At 46.5% G+C, this 24063-nt stretch overlaps 1 protein-coding gene across 1 annotated transcript in view; it reads right to left on the bottom strand.

Annotated features, from left to right (window-relative positions):
- LOC139539123 (UPF0524 protein C3orf70 homolog B) overlaps positions 1–23467 on the bottom strand; it is a 33110-nt gene extending 9643 nt beyond the window's left edge. Inside the window, exon 1 of the mRNA XM_071341915.1 lies at positions 22905–23467. Coding sequence (XP_071198016.1) covers positions 22905–23088 — 184 coding nt within the window. The 5' untranslated portion in view covers positions 23089–23467. The remainder of the gene's footprint in view (positions 1–22904) is intronic.
- Positions 23468–24063: the final 596 nt, after the last annotated feature.

Here is a 24063-nt window from a genome sequence, read left to right as displayed (position 1 = left end):
CTGCAGTCTGTAACACGCTGCTGTGGTTGAGGACTGCAGTCTGTAACAAGCTGCTGTGGTTGAGGACTGCAGTCTGTAACAAGCTGTTGTGGTTGAGGACTGCCGTCTGTAACAAGCTGCTGTGGTTGAGGACTGCAGTCTGTAACACGCTGCTGTGGTTGAGGACTGCAGTCTGTAACAAGCTGCTGTGGTTGAGGACTGCAGTCTGTAACACGCTGCTGTGGTTGAGGACTGCAGTCTGTAACAAGCTGCTGTGGTTGAGGACTGCAGTCTGTAGCAAGCTGCTGTGGTTGAGGACTGCAGTCTGTAACAAGCTGCTGTGGTTGAGGACTGCAGTCTGTAACAAGCTGCTGTGGTTGAGGACTGCAGTCTGTAACAAGCTGCTGTGGTTGAGGACTGCAGTCTGTAACACGCTGCTGTGGTTGAGGACTGCAGTCTCTGCAGATCCCCTCAAGCTCTGTCAGGTTGGATGGGGAGCGTCGCTGCACAGCTATTTTCAGGTCTCCAGAGATGTTCGATCTGGTTCAAGTCCAGGCTCTGGCTGGGCCACTCAAGGACATTCAGGGACTATTGTTTGAGGAGAGTGCCAAGCTATGAACTTGAAAAGCTATTAATAAACCAATTAGGCACATTTGGGCAGTCTTGATACAACATTTTGAACAGAAATGCAATGGTTCATTGGATCAGTCTAAAGCTTTGCACATACACTGCTGCCATCTAGTGGCCAAAATCTAAATTGCGCCTGGCTGGAATAATACATTATGGCCTTTCTCTTGCATTTCAAAATGATGGTACAAAAAAAAACGCATGTTTTTTTCTTTGTATTATCTTTCACCAGATCTAATGTGTTATATTCTCCTACATTAATATCACATTTCCTCAAACTTCAAAGTGTTTCCTTTCAAATCTTATCAAGAATATGCACATCCTTGCTTCAGGTCCTGAGCTACAGGCAGTTAGATTTGGGTTTGTTATTTTAGGAGAAAATTTGAAAAAAGGGTCCCATCCTTATTAAGAAGGATGGAGGCCATTGTGTTCTTGGGGACTTTCAATGCTGCAGACATGTTTTGTTACCCTTCCCAAGATCTGTGTTTCGACACAATCCTGTCTCAGAGCTCCATGGACAATTCCTTCGACCTCATGGCTTGGTTTTTGCTCTGACATGCACTGTCAACTGTGTCTTTCCAAATCATGCCTAATCAATTGAATTTACCACAGGTGGACTCCAATCAAGTTCTTTATAAATTTGCAAAAATGTCTAAAAACCTGTTTTCGCTTTGTCATTATAGGGTAGTGTGTGTGTAGATTGATGAGGGTAAAAAACTATATATTCAATTTTAGAATAAGGTTGTAAAGTAACAAAATGTGGAAAAAGGGAAGGAGTCTGAATACTTTCCGAATTCCCTGTATGAGTCTAATTTATGTTAATATATTATGTTCTGTACTTTGTCATGTATTTGTAGGTTTTATGTTGACCCCAGGAAGAGTAGCTGCTGCATGTTCAGTAACTAATGCGGAACTAATCAAAATGTCCATATTGCAATTAATTGAAACTCTGGCAAGGCATCATTATATGTGTTTCAGTTATGTCTCTCTAGTGCACTCCAAGACAGTCTGCTCAGACCTGTGGAAAGGGAATAGAAGGAAGTGGGAGAGAGTATGGAGGAAGAGAGTATGGAGGAAGAGAGGGAGGAAGAAGAAGAGAGGGAGGAGGAAGAGAGGGAGGAGGAAGAGAGGGAGGAAGAAGAGAGGGAGGAGGAAGAGAGGGAGGAAGAAGAGAGGGGGGAGGAAGAGGGGGAGGAAGAAAGGGAGGAAGAAGAGAGGGAGGAGGAAGAGAGGGAGGAGGAAGAGAGGGGGGGGGGGAGGGGGAGGAAGAGAGGGAGGAAGAAGAGAGGGAGGAGGAAGAGAGGGGGGAGGAAGAGAAGGCGGACAAGAGTGAGTCGGACGAGGAGGGAGACTCAACACAGAAAGGAAGGAAGGTCTGGCCATGATCCGGTCCAGAGGAGAGAGAGAGCACAGCTGGCAGGCTGGCCATGATCAGCTCCACTCCACCTTCCTAATCCCCTGCCTCCTCTCCACTTCTCCCCTCCCTTTCGTCTCTCTCCCCTCTGTCCTCACCTCTCTCCTCTCCGGTCCAGGCCTGCAGGTTTAGGGCATTATAGCCTGGGTTAATGCAGCAGCTAGGAGCCAGAAGCTAGCTGCTAGTCGACCCTCTACTGTGTGAATAACGCAGCAGCTAGGAACCAGAAGCTAGCTGCTAGTCAACCCTCTACTGTGTGAATAACGCAGCAGCTAGGAACCAGAAGCTAGCTGCTAGTCGACCCTCTACTGTGTGAATAATGCAGCAGCTCGGAACCAGAAGCTAGCTGCTAGTCGACCCTCTACTGTGTGTATAATGCAGCAGCTAGGAGCCAGAAGCTAGCTGCTAGTCGACCCTCTACTGTGTGAATAATGCAGCAGCTAGGAGCCAGAAGCTAGCTGCTAGTCGACCCTCTACTGTGTGAATAACGCAGCAGCTAGGAACCAGAAGCTAGCTGCTAGTCGACCCTCTACTGTGTGAATAACGCAGCAGCTAGGAACCAGAAGCTAGCTGCTAGTCGACCCTCTACTGTGTGAATAACGCAGCAGCTCGGAACCAGAAGCTAGCTGCTAGTCGACCCTATACTGTGTGTATAACGCAGCAGCTCGGAGCCAGAAGCTAGCTGCTAGTCGACCCTCTACTGTGTGAATAACGCAGCAGCTAGGAGCCAGAAGCTAGCTGCTAGTCGACCCTCTACTGTGTGAATAACGCAGCAGCTAGGAGCCAGAAGCTAGCTGCTAGTCGACCCTCTACTGTGTGAATAACGCAGCAGCTAGGAGCCAGAAGCTAGCTGCTAGTCGACCCTCTACTGTGTGAATAACGCAGCAGCTAGGAGCCAGAAGCTAGCTGCTAGTCGACCCTCTCCTGTGTGAATAACGCAGCAGCTAGGAGCCAGAAGCTAGCTGCTAGTCGACCCTCTACTGTGTGAATAACGCAGCAGCTAGGAGCCAGAAGCTAGCTGCTAGTCGACCCTCTACTGTGTGAATAACGCAGCAGCTAGGAGCCAGAAGCTAGCTGCTAGTCGACCCTCTACTGTGTGAATAACGCAGCAGCTAGGAGCCAGAAGCTAGCTGCTAGTCGACCATCTACTGTGTGAATAACGCAGCAGCTAGGAACCAGAAGCTAGCTGCTAGTCGACCCTCTCCTGTGTGAATAACGCAGCAGCTAGGAACCAGAAGCTAGCTGCTAGTCGGCCCTCTACTGTGTGAATAACGCAGCAGCTAGGAGCCAGAAGCTAGCTGCTAGTCGGCCCTCTACTGTGTGAATAACGCAGCAGCTAGGAGCCAGAAGCTAGCTGCTAGTCGGCCCTCTACTGTGTGAATAACGCAGCAGCTAGGAGCCAGAAGCTAGCTGCTAGTCGACCCTCTACTGTGTGAATAACGCAGCAGCTAGGAGCCAGAAGCTAGCTGCTAGTCGACCCTCTACTGTGTGAATAACGCAGCAGCTAGGAGCCAGAAGCTAGCTGCTAGTCGACCCTCTACTGTGTGAATAACGCAGCAGCTAGGAGCCAGAAGCTAGCTGCTAGTCGACCCTCTACTGTGTGAATAACGCAGCAGCTAGGAGCCAGAAGCTAGCTGCTAGTCGACCCTCTACTGTGTGAATAACGCAGCAGCTAGGAGCCAGAAGCTAGCTGCTAGTCGACCCTCTACTGTGTGAATAACGCAGCAGCTAGGAGCCAGAAGCTAGCTGCTAGTCGACCCTCTACTGTGTGAATAACGCAGCAGCTAGGAACCAGAAGCTAGCTGCTAGTCGACCCTCTACTGTGTGAATAATACAGCAGCTAGGAACCAGAAGCTAGCTGCTAGTCGACCCTCTACTGTGTGAATAATGTAGCAGCTAGGAGCCAGAAGCTAGCTGCTAGTCGACCCTCTCCTGTGTGAATAACGCAGCAGCTAGGAACCAGAAGCTAGCTGCTAGTCGACCCTCTCCTGTGTGAATAACGCAGCAGCTAGGAACCAGAAGCTAGCTGCTAGTCGACCCTCTACTGTGTGAATAACGCAGCAGCTAGGAGCCAGAAGCTAGCTGCTAGTCGACCCTCTACTGTGTGAATAACGCAGCAGCTAGGAGCCAGAAGCTAGCTGCTAGTCGACCCTCTACTGTGTGAATAACGCAGCAGCTAGGAACCAGAAGCTAGCTGCTAGTCGACCCTCTACTGTGTGAATAACGCAGCAGCTAGGAACCAGAAGCTAGCTGCTAGTCGACCCTCTACTGTGTGAATAACGCAGCAGCTCGGAACCAGAAGCTAGCTGCTAGTCGACCCTCTACTGTGTGTATAACGCAGCAGCTCGGAGCCAGAAGCTAGCTGCTAGTCGACCCTCTACTGTGTGAATAACGCAGCAGCTAGGAGCCAGAAGCTAGCTGCTAGTCGACCCTCTACTGTGTGTATAACGCAGCAGCTCGGAGCCAGAAGCTAGCTGCTAGTCGACCCTCTACTGTGTGAATAACGCAGCAGCTAGGAGCCAGAAGCTAGCTGCTAGTCGACCCTCTACTGTGTGAATAACGCAGCAGCTAGGAGCCAGAAGCTAGCTGCTAGTCGACCCTCTACTGTGTGAATAACGCAGCAGCTAGGAGCCAGAAGCTAGCTGCTAGTCGACCCTCTCCTGTGTGAATAACGCAGCAGCTAGGAGCCAGAAGCTAGCTGCTAGTCGACCCTCTACTGTGTGAATAACGCAGCAGCTAGGAGCCAGAAGCTAGCTGCTAGTCGACCCTCTACTGTGTGAATAACGCAGCAGCTAGGAACCAGAAGCTAGCTGCTAGTCGACCCTCTCCTGTGTGAATAACGCAGCAGCTAGGAACCAGAAGCTAGCTGCTAGTCGACCCTCTACTGTGTGAATAACGCAGCAGCTAGGAGCCAGAAGCTAGCTGCTAGTCGGCCCTCTACTGTGTGAATAACGCAGCAGCTAGGAGCCAGAAGCTAGCTGCTAGTCGGCCCTCTACTGTGTGAATAACGCAGCAGCTAGGAGCCAGAAGCTAGCTGCTAGTCGACCCTCTACTGTGTGAATAACGCAGCAGCTAGGAGCCAGAAGCTAGCTGCTAGTCGACCCTCTACTGTGTGAATAACGCAGCAGCTAGGAGCCAGAAGCTAGCTGTTAGTCGACCCTCTACTGTGTGAATAACGCAGCAGCTAGGAGCCAGAAGCTAGCTGCTAGTCGACCCTCTACTGTGTGAATAACGCAGCAGCTAGGAGCCAGAAGCTAGCTGCTAGTCGACCCTCTACTGTGTGAATAACGCAGCAGCTAGGAGCCAGAAGCTAGCTGCTAGTCGACCCTCTACTGTGTGAATAACGCAGCAGCTAGGAGCCAGAAGCTAGCTGCTAGTCGACCCTCTACTGTGTGAATAACGCAGCAGCTAGGAACCAGAAGCTAGCTGCTAGTCGACCCTCTACTGTGTGAATAACGCAGCAGCTAGGAACCAGAAGCTAGCTGCTAGTCGACCCTCTACTGTGTGAATAATGTAGCAGCTAGGTGCCAGAAGCTAGCTGCTAGTCGACCCTCTCCTGTGTGAATAACGCAGCAGCTAGGAACCAGAAGCTAGCTGCTAGTCGACCCTCTCCTGTGTGAATAACGCAGCAGCTAGGAACCAGAAGCTAGCTGCTAGTCGACCCTCTACTGTGTGAATAACGCAGCAGCTAGGAGCCAGAAGCTAGCTGCTAATCGACCCTCTACTGTGTGAATAACGCAGCAGCTAGGAGCCAGAAGCTAGCTGCTAGTCGACCCTCTACTGTGTGAATAACGCAGCAGCTAGGAGCCAGAAGCTAGCTGCTAGTCGACCCTCTACTGTGTGAATAACGCAGCAGCTAGGAGCCAGAAGCTAGCTGCTAGTCGACCCTCTACTGTGTGAATAACGCAGCAGCTAGGAGCCAGAAGCTAGCTGCTAGTCGACCCTCTACTGTGTGAATAACGCAGCAGCTAGGAACCAGAAGCTAGCTGCTAGTCGACCCTCTCCTGTGTGAATAACGCAGCAGCTAGGATCCAGAAGCTAGCTGCTAGTCGACCCTCTACTGTGTGAATAACGCAGCAGCTAGGAACCAGAAGCTAGCTGCTAGTCGACCCTCTACTGTGTGAATAATACAGCAGCTAGGAACCAGAAGCTAGCTGCTAGTCGACCCTCTACTGTGTGAATAATGTAGCAGCTAGGAGCCAGAAGCTAGCTGCTAGTCGACCCTCTACTGTGTGAATAACGAAGCAGTTATATTCACACTAATAGAGATAAGCATATCTTTATCAGGTCTACCCAGGCCTCTCTCTCTCTCTCTCCACTTCATTCTACTCCACTCAGAGACAAAATGAAGGCAAGTCTGTGGTTGAGGAAGCTGAACTAAAGGCTGAGATGGGACAGTATGAAGCTGGAAAGCTATGAGAAAGGTCTCGAGAGAGTAGAGGAAACCAGGTCTGGCTGACTCAATCACTATAATAGGCTATGTTTTAGACTGACGCCAGAGTCAGTGTGGCTTGAACTACACTACAGCTTTTCATGCTCCTTCTATTTATATAACCTCAGAGCCAAATCATGTGATATCTTCCTGAAATGTGAACCTGTCATGTGTATTTATAAATGTCTTTATAAATGTTATGTATTATCCCTGTAGTAATGTACAGGGCCAGTCGAAAGTTTGGACACACCTACTCATTCAAGGGTTTGTCTTAATTTTTACTATTTTCTACTTTGTAGAATAATAGTGAAGACATCACAACTATGAAATAACACATATGGAATCATGCAGTAACCAAAAAAAAGTGTTAAACAAATCTAAATATATTTCATATTTGAGATTCTTCAAAGTAGCCACACTTTTAGAGAATTTGGAAGACCATGTGTAACCACGCCAACCCAGGACCTCTACATCCGGCTTCTTCCCCGGCGGCGTCATCAGAGACCAGCCACCCGGACAGCTGACGAAGAATTTCTGCACAAACTGTCAGAAACCGTCTTAGGGAAGCTAATCTGCGTGTTCGTTGTCCTCACCAGGGTCTTGACCTGACTGCAGTTGGGCGTCGTAACCGACTTCAGTGGGTAAATGCTCACCTTCGATGGCCACTGGCACGCTGGAGAAGTGTGCTCTTCACGGATGAATCCCGGTCTCAACTGTAACAGGCAGATGGCAGAGAGCATGTATGGCGTCGTGTTGGCGAGCGGTTTACTGATGTCAACGTTGTGAACAGAGTGCCCCATGGTGGCAGTGGGATTATGGTATGGGCAGGCATAAGCTATGAACATTAAACACAATTGCATTTTATTGATGGCAATTTGAATGAACAGGGATACCGTGATGAGATCCTGGGGCGCATTGTTGTGCCATTCATCCGCCGCCATCACCTCATGTTTCAGCATGATAATACACGGCCCCATGTCGCAAGGATCTGGACACAATTCCTGGAAGCTGAAAATGTCCCAGTTCTCCCATGGCCTGCATACTCACCAGACATGTCACCCATTGAACATGTTTGGGATGCTCTGGATCGACGTGTACGACAGCGTGTTCCAGTTCCCGCCAATATCCAGCAAACTTCGCAAAGCCAGCGAAGAGGAGTCGGAAAACATTTCACAGGCCACAATCAACAGTCTGATCAACTCTATGTGAAGGAGATGTGTCACGCTGCATGAGGCAAATGGTGGTCACACCAGATACTGACTGGTTTTCTGATCCACACCCCTACCTTTTTTAAAGGTATCTGTGACCAACAGATGCAGATCTGTATTCATGTGAAGTCCATAGATGAGGGCCTAATTTATTTATTTCAACTGACTGATTTCCTTATATGAACTGTAACTCAGCAAAATCTTTGTTATTGTTGCAAATACTGTTTATATTTTTGTTTCAGTGTACATGGGTCTGTAGGGCAGCCCCTGAAGGGACTCTTCTCATCAACTGTATGCAAGAACTTCCTCTGTGTTGTCTTAGGAATTCAGTGTTCTCTGTATTGTCTTAGGAATTCAGCGTTCTCTGTATTGTCTTAGGAATTCAGTGTTCTCTGTATTGTCTTAGGAATTCAGCGTTCTCTGTATTGTCTTAGGAATTCAGTGTTCTCTGTGTCGTCTTAGGAATTCAGCGTTCTCTGTATTGTCTTAGGAATTCAGCGTTCTCTGTATTGTCTTAGGAATTCAGCGTTCTCTGTATTGTCTTAGGAATTCAGTGTTCTCTGTGTCGTCTTAGGAATTCAGCGTTCTCTGTATTGTCTTAGGAATTCAGCGTTCTCTGTATTGTCTTAGGAATTCAGCGTTCTCTGTATTGTCTTAGGAATTCAGTGTTCTCTGTGTCGTCTTAGGAATTCAGCGTTCTCTGTATTGTCTTAGGAATTCAGCGTTCTCTGTATTGTCTTAGGAATTCAGTGTTCTCTGTGTCGTCTCACCTCTGAGAAGCAGAGCTGCTTGCCTCAGTAAATTAATGCTAGAACATTGGTCGTCAGGATTAGCTATTTGTATCTAGCCTCTTAATAAAGATAGACACACGTCCATTATAGTCATCTTGAGTCACTGATGCTATGATTCGCTACCTTGCAAGAGAATCCAGAAACGCACACAGGGCCTGTTGCATTTAATTCACATAATAATGGAGTAACACCAATGAGACATTTGATGTAAATTAGGATTTTCTGGAAATGGAGGCCACAAATGCTCAAATCAAAGTCATCAATCCTTTAAAAAAATCATAAACTAAAGTGATATGATTAATCATTTTGCTCGCCATGTTATTACACGCTCCTCCTTCCCTGTAGGCTGAAAGCATAGAAAGTATTTAAAGTCTAAATCAATATTGTACCTTCGGAAATTAATCAGGCACCTTCCTATTTTCCACATTTTGTTACGTCACACGTTTTATCCTAAAATGGATTAAATAAATAAAATCCTCATCAATCTACACACAATACGCCATAATGACAAAGCAAAAACAGGTTGTAAGACATTTTTGCAAATTTATTAAAAATAAACAGAAATTCCTTATTTACATAAGTATTCAGACCCTTTGCTATGAGACTCGAAATTGAGCTCAGGTGTATCCTGTTTCCATTGATCATCCTTGAGATGTTTCTACAACTTGTTTGGAGTCCACCTGTGGTAAATTCAATTGATTGGACATGATTAAGAAAGGCGCACACCTGTCTATACAAGGTCCCACAGTCTGAGCCGCTGAATTGCGACTCTACTTTGTCTCTATACTGACGCTTAGCTTGTTTGATTGCCTTGCTGAGCGAATAGCTACACTGTTTGTATCCGGTCGCCTTGCCCTGATTAAAAGCAGTAGTTCGCGCTTTCAGTTTTGTGTGAATGCTGCCATCAATCCACGGTTTCTGGATTGATGGTTCTTCCCGGCTGTATGTAATAAGACTTAACATTTCCTGGGGTAACAATGTAAGAAATAATACATAATAAAAAATACTGCATAGTTTCCAAGAACGCGAAGCAAGGCGACCACCAGAGGGTTAAAGGTGGAGGCTAGACAGTAGTGTTGAAGGAACACCACCAGACAGTTAAAGGTGGAGGCTAGACAGTAGTGTTGAAGAAGGAACACCACCAGACAGTTAAAGGTGGAGGCTAGAAAGTAGTGTTGAAGAAGGAACACCACCAGACAGTTAAAGGTGGAGGCTAGACAGTAGTGTTGAAGAAGGAACACCACCAGACAGTTAAAGGTGGAGGCTAGACAGTAGTGTTGAAGAAGGAACACCACCAGACAGTTAAAGGTGGAGGCTAGACAGTAGTGTTGAAGGAACACCACCAGACAGTTAAAGGTGGAGGCTAGACAGTAGTGTTGAAGAAGGAACACCACCAGACAGTTAAAGGTGGAGCCTAGACAGTAGTGTTGAAGGAACACCACCAGACAGTTAAAGGTGGAGGCTAGACAGTAGTGTTGAAGGAACACCACCAGACAGTTAAAGGTGGAGGCTAGACAGTAGTGTTGAAGGAACACCACCAGACAGTTAAAGGTGGAGGCTAGACAGTAGTGTTGAAGAAGGAACACCACCAGACAGTTAAAGGTGGAGGCTAGACAGTAGTGTTGAAGGAACACCACCAGACAGTTAAAGGTGGAGGCTAGACAGTAGTGTTGAAGAAGGTACACCACCAGACAGTTAAAGGTGGAGGCTAGACAGTAGTGTTGAAGGAACACCACCAGACAGTTAAAGGTGGAGGCTAGACAGTAGTGTTGAAGGAAAACCACCAGACAGTTAAAGGTGGAGGCTAGACAGTAGTGTTGAAGAAGGAACACCACCAGACAGTTAAAGGTGGAGGCTAGACAGTAGTGTTGAAGAAGGAACACCACCAGACAGTTAAAGGTGGAGGCTAGACAGTAGTGTTGAAGAAGGAACACCACCAGACAGTTAAAGGTGGAGGCTAGACAGTAGTGTTGAAAAAGGAACACCACCAGACAGTTAAAGGTGGAGGCTAGACAGTAGTGTTGAAGAAGGAACACCACCAGACAGTTAAAGGTGGAGGCTAGACAGTAGTGTTGAAGAAGGAACACCACCAGACAGTTAAAGGTGGAGGCTAGACAGTAGTGTTGAAGAAGGTACACCACCAGACAGTTAAAGGTGGAGGCTAGACAGTAGTGTTAAAGAAGGAACACCACCAGGCAGTTAAAGGTGGAGGCTAGACAGTAGTGTTGAAGAAGGAACACCACCAGGCAGTTAAAGGTGGAGGCTAGACAGTAGTGTTGAAGAAGGAACACCACCAGACAGTTAAAGGTGGAGGCTAGACAGTAGTGTTGAAGAAGGAACACCACCAGACAGTTAAAGGTGGAGGCTAGACAGTAGTGTTGAAGAAGGAACACCACCAGACAGTTAAAGGTGGAGGCTAGACAGTAATGTTGAAGAAGGAACACCACCAAACAGTTAAAGGTGGAGGCTAGACAGTAGTGTTGAAGAAGGAACACCACCAGACAGTTAAAGGTGGAGGCTAGACAGTAGTGTTGAAGAAGGAACACCACCAGACAGTTAAAGGTGGAGGCTAGACAGTAGTGTTGAAGAAGGAACACCACCAGACAGTTAAAGGTGGAGGCTAGACAGTAGTGTTGAAGGAACACCACCAGACAGTTAAAGGTGGAGGCTAGACAGTAGTGTTAAAGAAGGAACACCACCAGACAGTTAAAGGTGGAGGCTAGACAGTAGTGTTGAAGGAACACCACCAGACAGTTAAAGGTGGAGGCTAGACAGTAGTGTTGAAGAAGAAACACCACCAGACAGTTAAAGGTGGAGGCTAGACAGTAGTGTTGAAGAAGGAACACCACCAGACAGTTAAAGGTGGAGGCTAGACAGTAGTGTTGAAGAAGGAACACCACCAGACAGTTAAAGGTGGAGGCTAGACAGTAGTGTTGAAGGAACACCACCAGACAGTTAAAGGTGGAGGCTAGACAGTAGTGTTGAAGGAACACCACCAGACAGTTAAAGGTGGAGGCTAGACAGTAGTGTTGAAGAGGGAACACCACCAGACAGTTAAAGGTGGAGGCTAGACAGTAGTGTTGAAGGAACACCACCAGACAGTTAAAGGTGGAGGCTAGACAGTAGTGTTGAAGGAACACCACCAGACAGTTAAAGGTGGAGGCTAGACAGTAGTGTTGAAGAGGGAACACCACCAGACAGTTAAAGGTGGAGGCTAGACAGTAGTGTTGAAGAAGGAACACCACCAGACAATTAAAGGTGGAGGATAGACAGTAGTGTTGAAGAAGGAACACCACCAGACAGTTAAAGGTGGAGGCTAGACAGTAGTGTTGAAGAAGGAACACCACCAGACAGTTAAAGGTGGAGGCTAGACAGTAGTGTTTTGAAGAAGGAACACCACCAGACAGTTAAAGGTGGAGGCTAGACAGTAGTGTTGAAGGAACACCACCAGACAGTTAAAGGTGGAGGCTAGACAGTAGTGTTGAAGGAACACCACCAGACAGTTAAAGGTGGAGGCTAGACAGTAGTGTTGAAGAGGGAACACCACCAGACAGTTAAAGGTGGAGGCTAGACAGTAGTGTTGAAGGAACACCACCAGACAGTTAAAGGTGGAGGCTAGACAGTAGTGTTGAAGGAACACCACCAGACAGTTAAAGGTGGAGGCTAGACAGTAGTGTTGAAGAGGGAACACCACCAGACAGTTAAAGGTGGAGGCTAGACAGTAGTGTTGAAGAAGGAACACCACCAGACAGTTAAAGGTGGAGGCTAGACAGTAGTGTTGAAGAAGGAACACCACCAGACAGTTAAAGGTGGAGGCTAGACAGTAGTGTTGAAGAAGGAACACCACCAGACAGTTAAAGGTGGAGGCTAGACAGTAGTGTTGAAGAAGGAACACCACCAGACAGTTAAAGGTGGAGGCTAGACAGTAGTGTTGAAGAAGGAACACCACCAGACAGTTAAAGGTGGAGGCTAGACAGTAGTGTTGAAGAAGGAACACCACCAGACAGTTAAAGGTGGAGGCTAGACAGTAGTGTTGAAGAAGGAACACCACCAGACAGTTAAAGGTGGAGGCTAGACAGTAGTGTTGAAGGAACACCACCAGACAGTTAAAGGTGGAGGCTAGACAGTAGTGTTAAAGAAGGAACACCACCAGACAGTTAAAGGTGGAGGCTAGACAGTAGTGTTGAAGGAACACCACCAGACAGTTAAAGGTGGAGGCTAGACAGTAGTGTTGAAGAAGGAACACCACCAGACAGTTAAAGGTGGAGGCTAGACAGTAGTGTTGAAGAAGGAACACCACCAGACAGTTAAAGGTGGAGGCTAGACAGTAGTGTTGAAGAAGGAACACCACCAGACAGTTAAAGGTGGAGGCTAGACAGTAGTGTTGAAGGAACACCACCAGACAGTTAAAGGTGGAGGCTAGACAGTAGTGTTGAAGGAACACCACCAGACAGTTAAAGGTGGAGGCTAGACAGTAGTGTTGAAGAGGGAACACCACCAGACAGTTAAAGGTGGAGGCTAGACAGTAGTGTTGAAGGAACACCACCAGACAGTTAAAGGTGGAGGCTAGACAGTAGTGTTGAAGGAACACCACCAGACAGTTAAAGGTGGAGGCTAGACAGTAGTTTTGAAGAGGGAACACCACCAGACAGTTAAAGGTGGAGGCTAGACAGTAGTGTTGAAGAAGGAACACCACCAGACAGTTAAAGGTGGAGGCTAGACAGTAGTGTTGAAGAAGGAACACCACCAGACAGTTAAAGGTGGAGGCTAGACAGTAGTGTTGAAGAAGGAACACCACCAGACAGTTAAAGGTGGAGGCTAGACAGTAGTGTTGAAGGAACACCACCAGACAGTTAAAGGTGGAGGCTAGACAGTAGTGTTGAAGAAGGAACACCACCAGACAGTTAAAGGTGGAGGCTAGACAGTAGTGTTGAAGGAACACCACCAGACAGTTAAAGGTGGAGGCTAGACAGTAGTGTTGAAGAGGGAACACCACCAGACAGTTAAAGGTGGAGGCTAGACAGTAGTGTTGAAGGAACACCACCAGACAGTTAAAGGTGGAGGCTAGACAGTAGTGTTGAAGGAACACCACCAGACAGTTAAAGGTGGAGGCTAGACAGTAGTGTTGAAGGAACACCACCAGACAGTTAAAGGTGGAGGCTAGACAGTAGTGTTGAAGAAGGTACACCACCAGACAGTTAAAGGTGGAGGCTAGACAGTAGTGTTGAAGGAACACCACCAGACAGTTAAAGGTGGAGGCTAGACAGTAGTGTTGAAGGAAAACCACCAGACAGTTAAAGGTGGAGGCTAGACAGTAGTGTTGAAGAAGGAACACCACCAGACAGTTAAAGGTGGAGGCTAGACAGTAGTGTTGAAGAAGGAACACCACCAGACAGTTAAAGGTGGAGGCTAGACAGTAGTGTTGAAGAAGGAACACCACCAGACAGTTAAAGGTGGAGGCTAGACAGTAGTGTTGAAGAAGGAACACCACCAGACAGTTAAAGGTGGAGGCTAGACAGTAGTGTTGAAGAGGGAACACCACCAGACAGTTAAAGGTGGAGGCTAGACAGTAGTGTTGAAGGAACACCACCAGACAGTTAAAGGTGGAGGCTAGACAGTAGTGTTGAAGGAACACCACCAGACAGTTAAAGGTGGAGGCTAGACAGTAGTGTTGAAGAGGGAACACCACCAGACAGTTAAAGGTGGAGGCTAGACAGTAGTGTTGAAGAAGGAACACCACCAGACAGTTAAAGGTGGAGGCTAGACAGTAGTGTTGAAGAAGGAACACCACCAGACAGTTAAAGGTGGAGGCTAGACAGTAGTGTTGAAGAAGGAACACCACCAGACAGTTAAAGGTGGAGGCTAGACAGTAGTGTTGAAGAAGGAACACCACCAGACAGTTAAAGGTGGAGGCTAGACAGTAGTGTTGAAGGAACACCACCAGACAGTTAAAGGTGGAGGCTAGACAGTAGTGTTGAATAGGGAACACCACCAGACAGTTAAAGGTGGAGGCTAGACAGTAGTGTTGAAGGAACACCACCAGACAGTTAAAGGTGGAGGCTAGACAGTAGTGTTGAAGGAACACCACCAGACAGTTAAAGGTGGAGGCTAGACAGTAGTGTTGAAGAGGGAACACCACAGACAGTTAAAGGTGGAGGCTAGACAGTAGTGTTGAAGAAGGAACACCACCAGACAGTTAAAGGTGGAGGCTAGACAGTAGTGTTGAAGAAGGAACACCACCAGACAGTTAAAGGTGGAGGCTAGACAGTAGTGTTGAAGAAGGAACACCACCAGACAGTTAAAGGTGGAGGCTAGACAGTAGTGTTGAAGAAGGAACACCACCAGACAGTTAAAGGTGGAGGCTAGACAGTAGTGTTGAAGGAACACCACCAGACAGTTAAAGGTGGAGGCTAGACAGTAGTGTTGAAGAAGAAAGATTGAAAAACATTTGTTAAAAATAATAAATACTCTACAATATGAGATAAAGAGTATTTCTCGTTGGTCCTGTAGGCCTAATCGTCTACACCACATTTATCCGGGCATTTCAGCGGATCATTTGAATCACTAGGCTGCTGCACATTTCAGATGGAGACATTAAAATCCTGAGATTACATCTGACTGAGATTACGATGTTACGGACTGCTACCATGTGAAGCTCTAAACCGCTTCTGCTGATAGCAAACTGAAAATTGCTTCTTTCAGCGTCTCAAATGGCACCCTATTCCCTATATAGTGCACTACTTTAGGCATTGTGGGCCCTGGATAAAAGTAGTGCACTATATAGGGAATAGGGTGCCATTTGGGAATCAGCTTTCTACTGTGCTGAGGATTTCCAAACCTGTCGCAGAGAGAATCAAGAAAGAGACTACATTCACTGTCGAGCCTGTCAGGTTATGACTCCTGCTTTAGGTTTTCAGTTGAGGTGCCAGTCAGGATGTAAACAGACGTAGTAGTTGTAGTACCAGTAGTAACAGCATTAGTAGTAGTAGTAACAGTAGTAGTGGTAACCTCCATACCTTCAGGCTCTGATCAGGCCCTACACCCAAACAAGGGCACTGCGTTCATCCACCTCTGGCCTGCTCGCCTCCCTACCTCTGAGGAAGTACAGTTCCCGCTCAGCCCAGTCAAAACTGTTCGCTGCTCTGGCACCCCAATGGTGGAACAAACTCCCTCACGACGCCAGGTCAGCGGAGTCAATCACCACCTTCCGGAGACACCTGAAACCCCACTTCTTTAAGGAATACCTAGGATAGGATAAAGTAATCCCTCTAACCCCCCCCCCCCCTTAAAAGAGTTAGATGCACTATTGTAAAGTGGTTGTTCCACTGGATATCATAAGGTGAATGCACCAATTTGTAAGTCGCTCTGGATAAGAGCGTCTGCTAAATGACTTAAATGTAAATGTTAAATGTAGTGATAGTAGTAGTAGTGGTAGTAATGATAGTAGTGGTAGTAGTGGTAGTAGTAGTGATAGTAGTGGTGGTAGTAGTAGTAGTAGTGGTAGAGTGGTAGTAGTGATGGTAGTAATAGTAGTGATAGTAGTAGTAGTAGTAGTAGTAGTAGTAGTAGTAGTAGTAGTAGTAGTATTAGTAGTAGTGGTGGTGGTGGTCATGGTGGTCGTGGTAGTGGTGGTAGTAGTAGTAGTAGTAACATTAGTGGTGGTAGTAGTAGTGGGAGAGTAATAGTAGTAGTAGAAGTGGTAGTAGTGGTAGAGTAGTAGTAGTAGTAGTAGTAGTAATAGTAGCAGTAGAAGTGGTAATTGTGGTGATGGTAGTAGTAGTAGTAGAAGCGGTGGTGGTAGTAGTAGTGGTGGTAGTGGTAGTAGTGGTGGTGGTAGTAGTAGTGGTGGAATTAGTAGTAGTAATAGTAGTAGTAGTAGTAGTAGTAGTAGTGTTGGTAGTGGTGGTGGTGGTAGTAGTAGTGGTAGTAGTTATAGTAGTGATAGTAGTAGTAGTGGTAGTAGTAGTGGTGGTAGTGGTAGTAGTGGTGGTGGTAGTAGTAGTGGTGGAATTAGTAGTAGTAATAGTAGTAGTAGTAGTAGTAGTAGTAGTGTTGGTAGTGGTGGTGGTGGTGGTGGTGGTAGTAGTAGTGGTAGTAGTTATAGTAGTGATAGTAGTGGGGGTAGTAGTAGTAATAGTGGTGGTGGTGGTAGTAGTCATGGTAGTAGTTATAATAGTGATAGTAGTGGGGGTAGTAGTAGTGATAGTAGTAGTAGTAGTAGTGGTGGTAGAAGTAGTAGTAGTGGCAGTGGTTGTAGTAGTAGTAGTAGTAATAGTGGTGGTGGTGGTGGTGGTAGTAGTAGTAGTAGTAGCAGCGTAATAGTAGTAGTAGTGGTGTTGGTAGTAGTCATAGTAGTAGTGGTAGTAGCAGTAGTAGTAGTAGAGTAGTAGTAGTAGTAGTAGTGGTAGTGGTAGTAGTAGTATAGTAGTAGTAGTAGTAGTAGAGTAGTAGTAGTAGGAGTGGTGGTAGTAGTAGTAGTGGGAGAGTAATAGTAATAGTAGTAGTGGTGGTAGTAGTAGTGGTGGTAGTAGTGGTATAGTAGTAGTAGTAGTAGTAGTAGTAGTAGTAGTAGTAGTAGTATAGTAGTAGTAGTAGTAGTAGTAGTAGTAGTAGTAGTAGTAGTAGTAGTAGTAGTAGTAGTAGTAGTAGTAGTAGTAGTAGTGGTAGAGTAGTAGTAGTAGTAGTAGTAGTAGTGGTGGTAGTAGTAGTGGTGGTAGTAGTGGTATAGTAGTAGTAGTAGTAGTAGTAGTAGTAGTAGTAGTAGTAGTAGTAGTAGTAGTGGTAGTAGTAGTAGTAGTGGTGGTAGTGGTAGAGTAGTAGTAGTAGTAGTAGTAGTAGTAGTAGTAGTAGTAGTAGTAGTGGTGGTGGTAGTAGTAGTAGTAGTAGTAGTAGTAGTGGTGGTAGTGGTGGTAGTAGTAGTAGTATTAGTAGTAGTAATAGTAGTGGTGGTAGTAGTAGTGGTGGTAGTAGTGGTAGTAGTAGTAGTAGTAGTAGTAGTAGTGGGAGAGTAATAGTAGTAGTAGTAGTAGTAGTGGTGGTAGTGGTAGTGGTAGAGTAGTAGTAGTAGTGGTGGTAGTAGTAGTAGTAGTAGTGGTAGTGGTAGAGTAGTAGTAGTAGTAGTAGTAGTAGTAGTAGTAGTAGTAGTGGTGGTAGTGGTAGAGTAGTAGTAGTGGTGGTAGTAGTAGTAGTAGTGGTAGTGGTAGAGTAGTAGTAGTTGTGGTAGTAGTAGTGGTGGTAGTAGTAGTACTAGTAGTGGTGGTGGTGGTAGTAGTAGTGGTGGTTGTAGTAGTAGTAGTGGTGGTAGTAGTGGTAGTAGTAGTGGTGGTAGTAGTGGTAGTAGTAGTAGTAGTAGTAGTGGTGGTGGTGGTAGTAGTAGTGGTGGTGGTGGTAGTAGTAGTGGTGGTAGTAGTGGTAGTAGTAGTGGTAGTAGTGGTAGTAGTAGTGGTGGTGGTGGTAGTAGTAGTGGTGGTAGTAGTGGTAGTAGTAGTGGTAGTAGTGGTAGTAGTAGTGGTGGTAGTAGTGGTAGTAGTAGTGGTGGTAGTAGTAGTGGTGGTAGTAGTGGTAGTAGTAGTGGTGGGAGAGTAATAGCTGTAATACCCCCTGTATATAGCCTCCACATTGACTCTGTACCGGTACCCCCTGTATATAGCCTCCACATTGACTCTGTACCGGTACCCCCTGTATATAGCCTCCACATTGACTCTGTACCGGTAACCCCTGTATATAGCCTCCACATTGACTCTGTACCGTAACACCCTGTATATAGCTTCCACATTGACTCTGTACCGGTACACCCTGTATATAGTCTCCACATTGACTCTGTACCGATACACCCTGTATATAGCCTCCACATTGACTCTGTACCGGTACCCCCTGTATATAGCCTCCACATTGACTCTGTACTGGTACCCCCTGTATATAGCCTCCACATTGACTCTGTACCGGTACACCCTGTATATAGCCTCCACATTGACTCTGTACCGGTACACCCTGTATATAGCCTCCACATTGACTCTGTACCGGTACCCCCTGTATATAGCCTCCACATTGACTCTGTACCGGTACCCCCTGTATATAGCCTCCACATTGACTCTGTACCGGTACACCCTGTATATAGTCTCCACATTGACTCTGTACCGGTACCCCCTGTATATAGCCTCCACATTGACTCTGTACTGGTACCCCCTGTATATAGCCTCCACATTGACTCTGTACCGGTACCCCCTGTATATAGCCTCCACATTGACTCTGTACCGGTACCCCCTGTATATAGCCTCCACATTGACTCTGTACTGGTACCCCCTGTATATAGCCTCCACATTGACTCTGTACCGGTACACCCTGTATATAGCCTCCACATTGACTCTGTACCGGTACACCCTGTATATAGCCTCCACATTGACTCTGTACCGGTACCCCCTGTATATAGCCTCCACATTGACTCTGTACCGGTACCCCCTGTATATAGCCTCCACATTGACTCTGTACCGGTACCCCCTGTATATAGCCTCCACATTAACTCTGTACCGGTACCCCCTGTATATAGCCTCCACATTGACTCTGTACCGGTACCCCCTGTATATAGTTTCCACATTAACTCTGTACCGGTACCCCCTGTATATAGCCTCCACATTAACTCTGTACCGGTACCCCCTGTAAAGAAATTATTTACTAAAATAAACTGAAGTAAAAAAAAAAATTATAAAAAAATTAAGGAACAATAAAATATCCGTAGTGAGGCTATATACAGGGGGGACCGGTACAGAGTTAATGTGGAGGCTATATACAGGGGGTACCGGTACCCCCTGTATATAGCCTCACTACGGATATTTTATTGTTCCTTAATTTTTTTTCTTTTTTTTTTTTACTTCAGTTTATTTTAGTAAATAATTTCTTTACACTTTTCTTTCTTAAAACTGCTTTGTTGGTTAAGGGCTTGTAAGTCAGCATTTCACTGTAAGGTCTACCTACACCTGTTGTATCCGGCGCATGTGACAAATCAAATTCAATTTGATGCTTTGTCAAATTGATGATCATCAATCAACGTAAGTGTTGAAGCCTATAGACTACTGGGAAATAAGAAAAGCCCCTCAGAGGTACTCTTTCACTATGATAATGTGATTGAGTGGTTGACAATAGCGGCCTATACTTCCTACAGTACTGCTTGCCTAGCAGCCTGGTCTCATAGACTGGACTTAACATAGTAAACGTAAATCTGGGAAACTCAAATTAGTTGATATGATATGTTTTGGTTATATAAGTCAGCTGAGCAATGGGTATGGGGATAAATGTAACGACTCTCAAGGAAACAATGGAGTAAAAACAAGCTTCTATTTTGGGTTCTGATGGGTTCTGATGGGTTCTGATGGGTTCTGATGGTTTCTATGGGTTCTGATGGGTTCTGATGGTTTCTATGGGTTCTGATGGGTTCTGATGGGTTCTGATGGGTTCTGATGGTTTCTATGGGTTCTGATGGGTTCTGATGGGTTCTGATGTGTTCTGACAGTTGATCTAAGCTCCTGAGGCATTTATAAGTTACAATACTAAAAGTATATATACTAAAAGCATATTACATGGCTAAAAGTATGTGGACACCTGTTCGTTTAACATCTCATTCCAAAATCATGGGAACTAATATGGAGTTGGTTCCCCCTTTGCTGCTATAACAGCCTCCACTCTTCTGGGAAGGCTTTCCACTAGATGTTGGAACATTGCTGCTATAACAGCCTCCACTCTTCTGGGAAGGCTTTCCACTAGATGTTGGAACATTGCTGCTATAACAGCCTCCACTCTTCTGGGAAGGCTTTCCACTAGATGTTGGAACATTGCTGCTATAACAGCCTCCACTCTTCTGGGAAGGCTTTCCACTAGATGTTGGAACATTGCTGCTATAACAGCCTCCACTCTTCTGGGAAGGCTTTCCACTAGATGTTGGAACATTGCTGCTATAACAGCCTCCACTCTTCTGGGAAGGCTTTCCACTAGATGTTGGAACATTGCTGCTATAACAGCCTCCACTCTTCTGGGAAGGCTTTCCACTAGATGTTGGAACATTGCTGCATTGACTTGCTTCCATTCAGCCAGAAGAGCATTAGTGAGGGTCGGGAGATTAGGCCTGGCTTGCAGTCTGCAATTCTTGCAATTCATCCAAGAGGTGTTCGATGGGGCAGAGGTCAGGGCTCTGTGTAGGCCAGTCAAATTCTTCCACACCGATCTCAACAAATCATTTCTGTATGGACCTCGCTTTGTGCACGGGGGTATTGTCATGCTGAAACAGGAAAGGGCCTATCCCAAACTGTTTACCACAAAGTTGGAAGCACAGAACAAAGGGGCCTAGCCCGAACCATGAAAAACGCCTCAGACCATTATTTGTCCTCCACCAAACTTTAAGGTGACACTATGCATTCGTGTAGGTAGCGTACTCCTGGCATCCGCCAAACCCAGATTCACCCACTGCCAGATTCACCACTGCCAGATTCACCACTGCCAGATTCATTCACTGCCAGATTCACCACTGCCAGATTCATCCACTGCCAGATTCATCCACTGCCAGATTCATCCAGATTCACCACTGCCAGATTCACCACTGCCAGATTCACCACTGCCAGATTCATCCAGATTCACCACTGCCAGATTCATCCAGATTCATCCACTGCCAGATTCACCACTGCCAGATTCATCCAGATTCATCCACTGCCAGATTCACCACTGCCAGATTCACCACTGCCAGATTCATCCAGATTCATCCACTGCCAGATTCACCACTGCCAGATTCATCCAGATTCACCACTGCCAGATTCAACACTGCCAGATTCACCACTGCCAGATTCATCCAGATTCACCACTGCCAGATTCACCCACTGCCAGATTCACCCACTGCCAGATTCACCACTGCCAGATTCATTCACTGCCAGATTCACCACTGCCAGATTCATCCACTGCCAGATTCATCCACTGCCAGATTCATCCAGATTCACCACTGCCAGATTCACCACTGCCAGATTCACCACTGCCAGATTCATCCAGATTCACCACTGCCAGATTCACCACTGCCAGATTCATCCAGATTCACCACTGCCAGATTCACCACTGCCAGATTCACCCACTGCCAGATTCACCACTGCCAGATTCACCCAGATTCACCACTGCCAGATTCATCCAGAATCACCACTGCCAGATTCACCACTGCCAGATTCATCCAGATTCACCACTGCCAGATTCATCCAGATGAATCCACTGCCAGATTCACCCACTGCCAGATTCACCACTGCCAGATTCACCCACTGCCAGATTCACCACTGCCAGATTCACCACTGCCAGATTCACCACTGCCAGATTCATCCAGATTCATCACTGCCAGATTCACCACTGCCAGATTCATCCAGATGAATCCACTGCCAGATTCACCCACTGCCAGATTCACCACTGCCAGATTCACCACTGCCAGATTCACCCACTGCCAGATTCACCACTGCCAGATTCACCACTGCCAGATTCACCACTGCCAGATTCATCCAGATTCATCACTGCCAGATTCACCACTGCCAGATTCATCCAGATGAATCCACTGGCAGATTCACCCACTGCCAGATTCACACTGCCAGATTCACCACTGCCAGATTCACCACTGCCAGATTCATCCAGATTCATCACTGCCAGATTCACCACTGCCAGATTCATCCACTGCCAGATTCATCCACTGCCAGATTCATCCACTGCCAGATTCATCCACTGCCAGATTCACCACTGCCAGATTCACCCACTGCCATATTCATCCACTGCCAGATGGTGAAGCGTGATTCATCACTCCAGAGAACACGTTTCCACGGCTCCAGAGTCCAACTGCACTGAGCTTAACACCACTCTAACCATTGCTCATGGTGATCTTAGGCTTGTGTGCGGCTGCTCGGCCACGGAAACCCATTTTATGGAGCTATTGTGCTGACATTGCACATCACTTCCACTCGGTAGTGAGTGTTGCAACCGAGGACAGATGATTTTCCACGCGCTTCAACACTCAGCGGTCCTGTTATGTGAGCTTGTGTGGCCTACCTACCACTTTGCGGCTTCCAGTTGACCGGGGGCTGCTCTAGCAGGGTAGACATTTGATGAACTGACTTGTTGGAAAGGTGGCATCCTATGAAGGTGCCACGTTGTAAGTCACTAAGCTCTTCAGTACAGCCATTCTACTGCCAGTGTTTGTCTATGGAGATCGCATGGTTGTGTGCTCGATTTAATACACCTGTCAGCAACGGGTGTGGCTGAAATAGCCGAATCTACTAATTTGAAGGGGTGTCCACATAATTGTGTATATATAGTGTATATTCTTCAAGAATAAATGGTTATATATCATTAATTTAAAACACATTTATAAAACAAAATGCATGTAGCAATCGCCGATGGCCCTTTTCAACATGTTATGACTGTGTTATTGTTTGCTAATAGCTACTTACAGTGGCACCAACCCAAGTGACAGCACCAGTGCAACTTGAAGCACTTTCCGTGGCTGTGCGTGGCGCATATTGACAGCCCATCGCACGGTAAGAAGTCCGGTCTCCCCGCGCAGCTGCGGGCCAGTGCCTGCGCCTCGTCCAACTTATCGCTCTTCGGACACTTCTGGGCTCCAAAACCTGCCATGACCACATCGCCGATCACACCGATACAGAGGCGAACATCCGTCCGGTCAGATATCACATAACGGGGCGGAAATATCTAATGCGATTCTGTCGGGACAGGGAATACAATCTGAAAGTCTACTGTAAAACAAACGTCGGGAAAATATGATGTAGCGCGTTATTTCAGGATAGGCAAAAGCAAAACGAAACGCCCTATAAAAGTTGATACAGAAAGGAAATTCAATGTTCAATCAATGCAGAGGTGGTAAATTATCCGGCTGTCCGTTGGAATCTATCCTTCTTCGAAGAAGCGAGTCGCACTTTCGATGTTCCAGAGATCAATCAATCCATCCACACTGGGAGGAAAAAGGTCCTTGTCCCTGGTCGTTCTGCGTGCTGCAGACGCCGATCCATCCAGCGCACCCTTTCCCCTCCCTCTCACCCCCCCTCTCCCCCCCCCCCCATCCCTCCCTCTCACCCCCCCTCCCTCCCTCGTACCCACCCGCTCCTATCCTCCTCAACTTTAACACAGAGACTCCAATAAATATGAATTCACATTGCCGCTATATGGCCGAATTTGATGCGTATGTAATTTCCGGGCTTGTTTTTGGGGCTTGAGAACTAATTTGGTTGTCAATTGTTGTCAAGTCATAAAATATAGAATATACATATGAACAGCAACAGCAGAATGCCACTAGATGGCCTTGTTACTGTGGTTTGAGTTGTAGACTAGGCTATATCAGCCATTAGTTAGGGATGGATAAACATTGACACGATAGTTACCAGGAGAACAATACGGAAGGGGAACCCCTTTTCAATTTCAGTCAAGGGGAAGGTTTGTATTTATTTATTTTAATCTAGTCCATGGGGAGGGTCATGTAATTTGTAATTGTTGAAATGTCTATATTTCTCAGTGTTTTAGAATGAGTTTATTTAGGTTACTCTGATTCTTCGCTGTGCAATATCAAGTGTGCCTATAGGCTATTTAGTGTGGTCT

This window comes from Salvelinus alpinus, chromosome 14 (assembly GCF_045679555.1).
Source record: "Salvelinus alpinus chromosome 14, SLU_Salpinus.1, whole genome shotgun sequence".
Classification (NCBI taxonomy): domain Eukaryota; kingdom Metazoa; phylum Chordata; class Actinopteri; order Salmoniformes; family Salmonidae; genus Salvelinus; species Salvelinus alpinus.
This window is presented reverse-complemented; position numbering and strand designations above follow the sequence as displayed.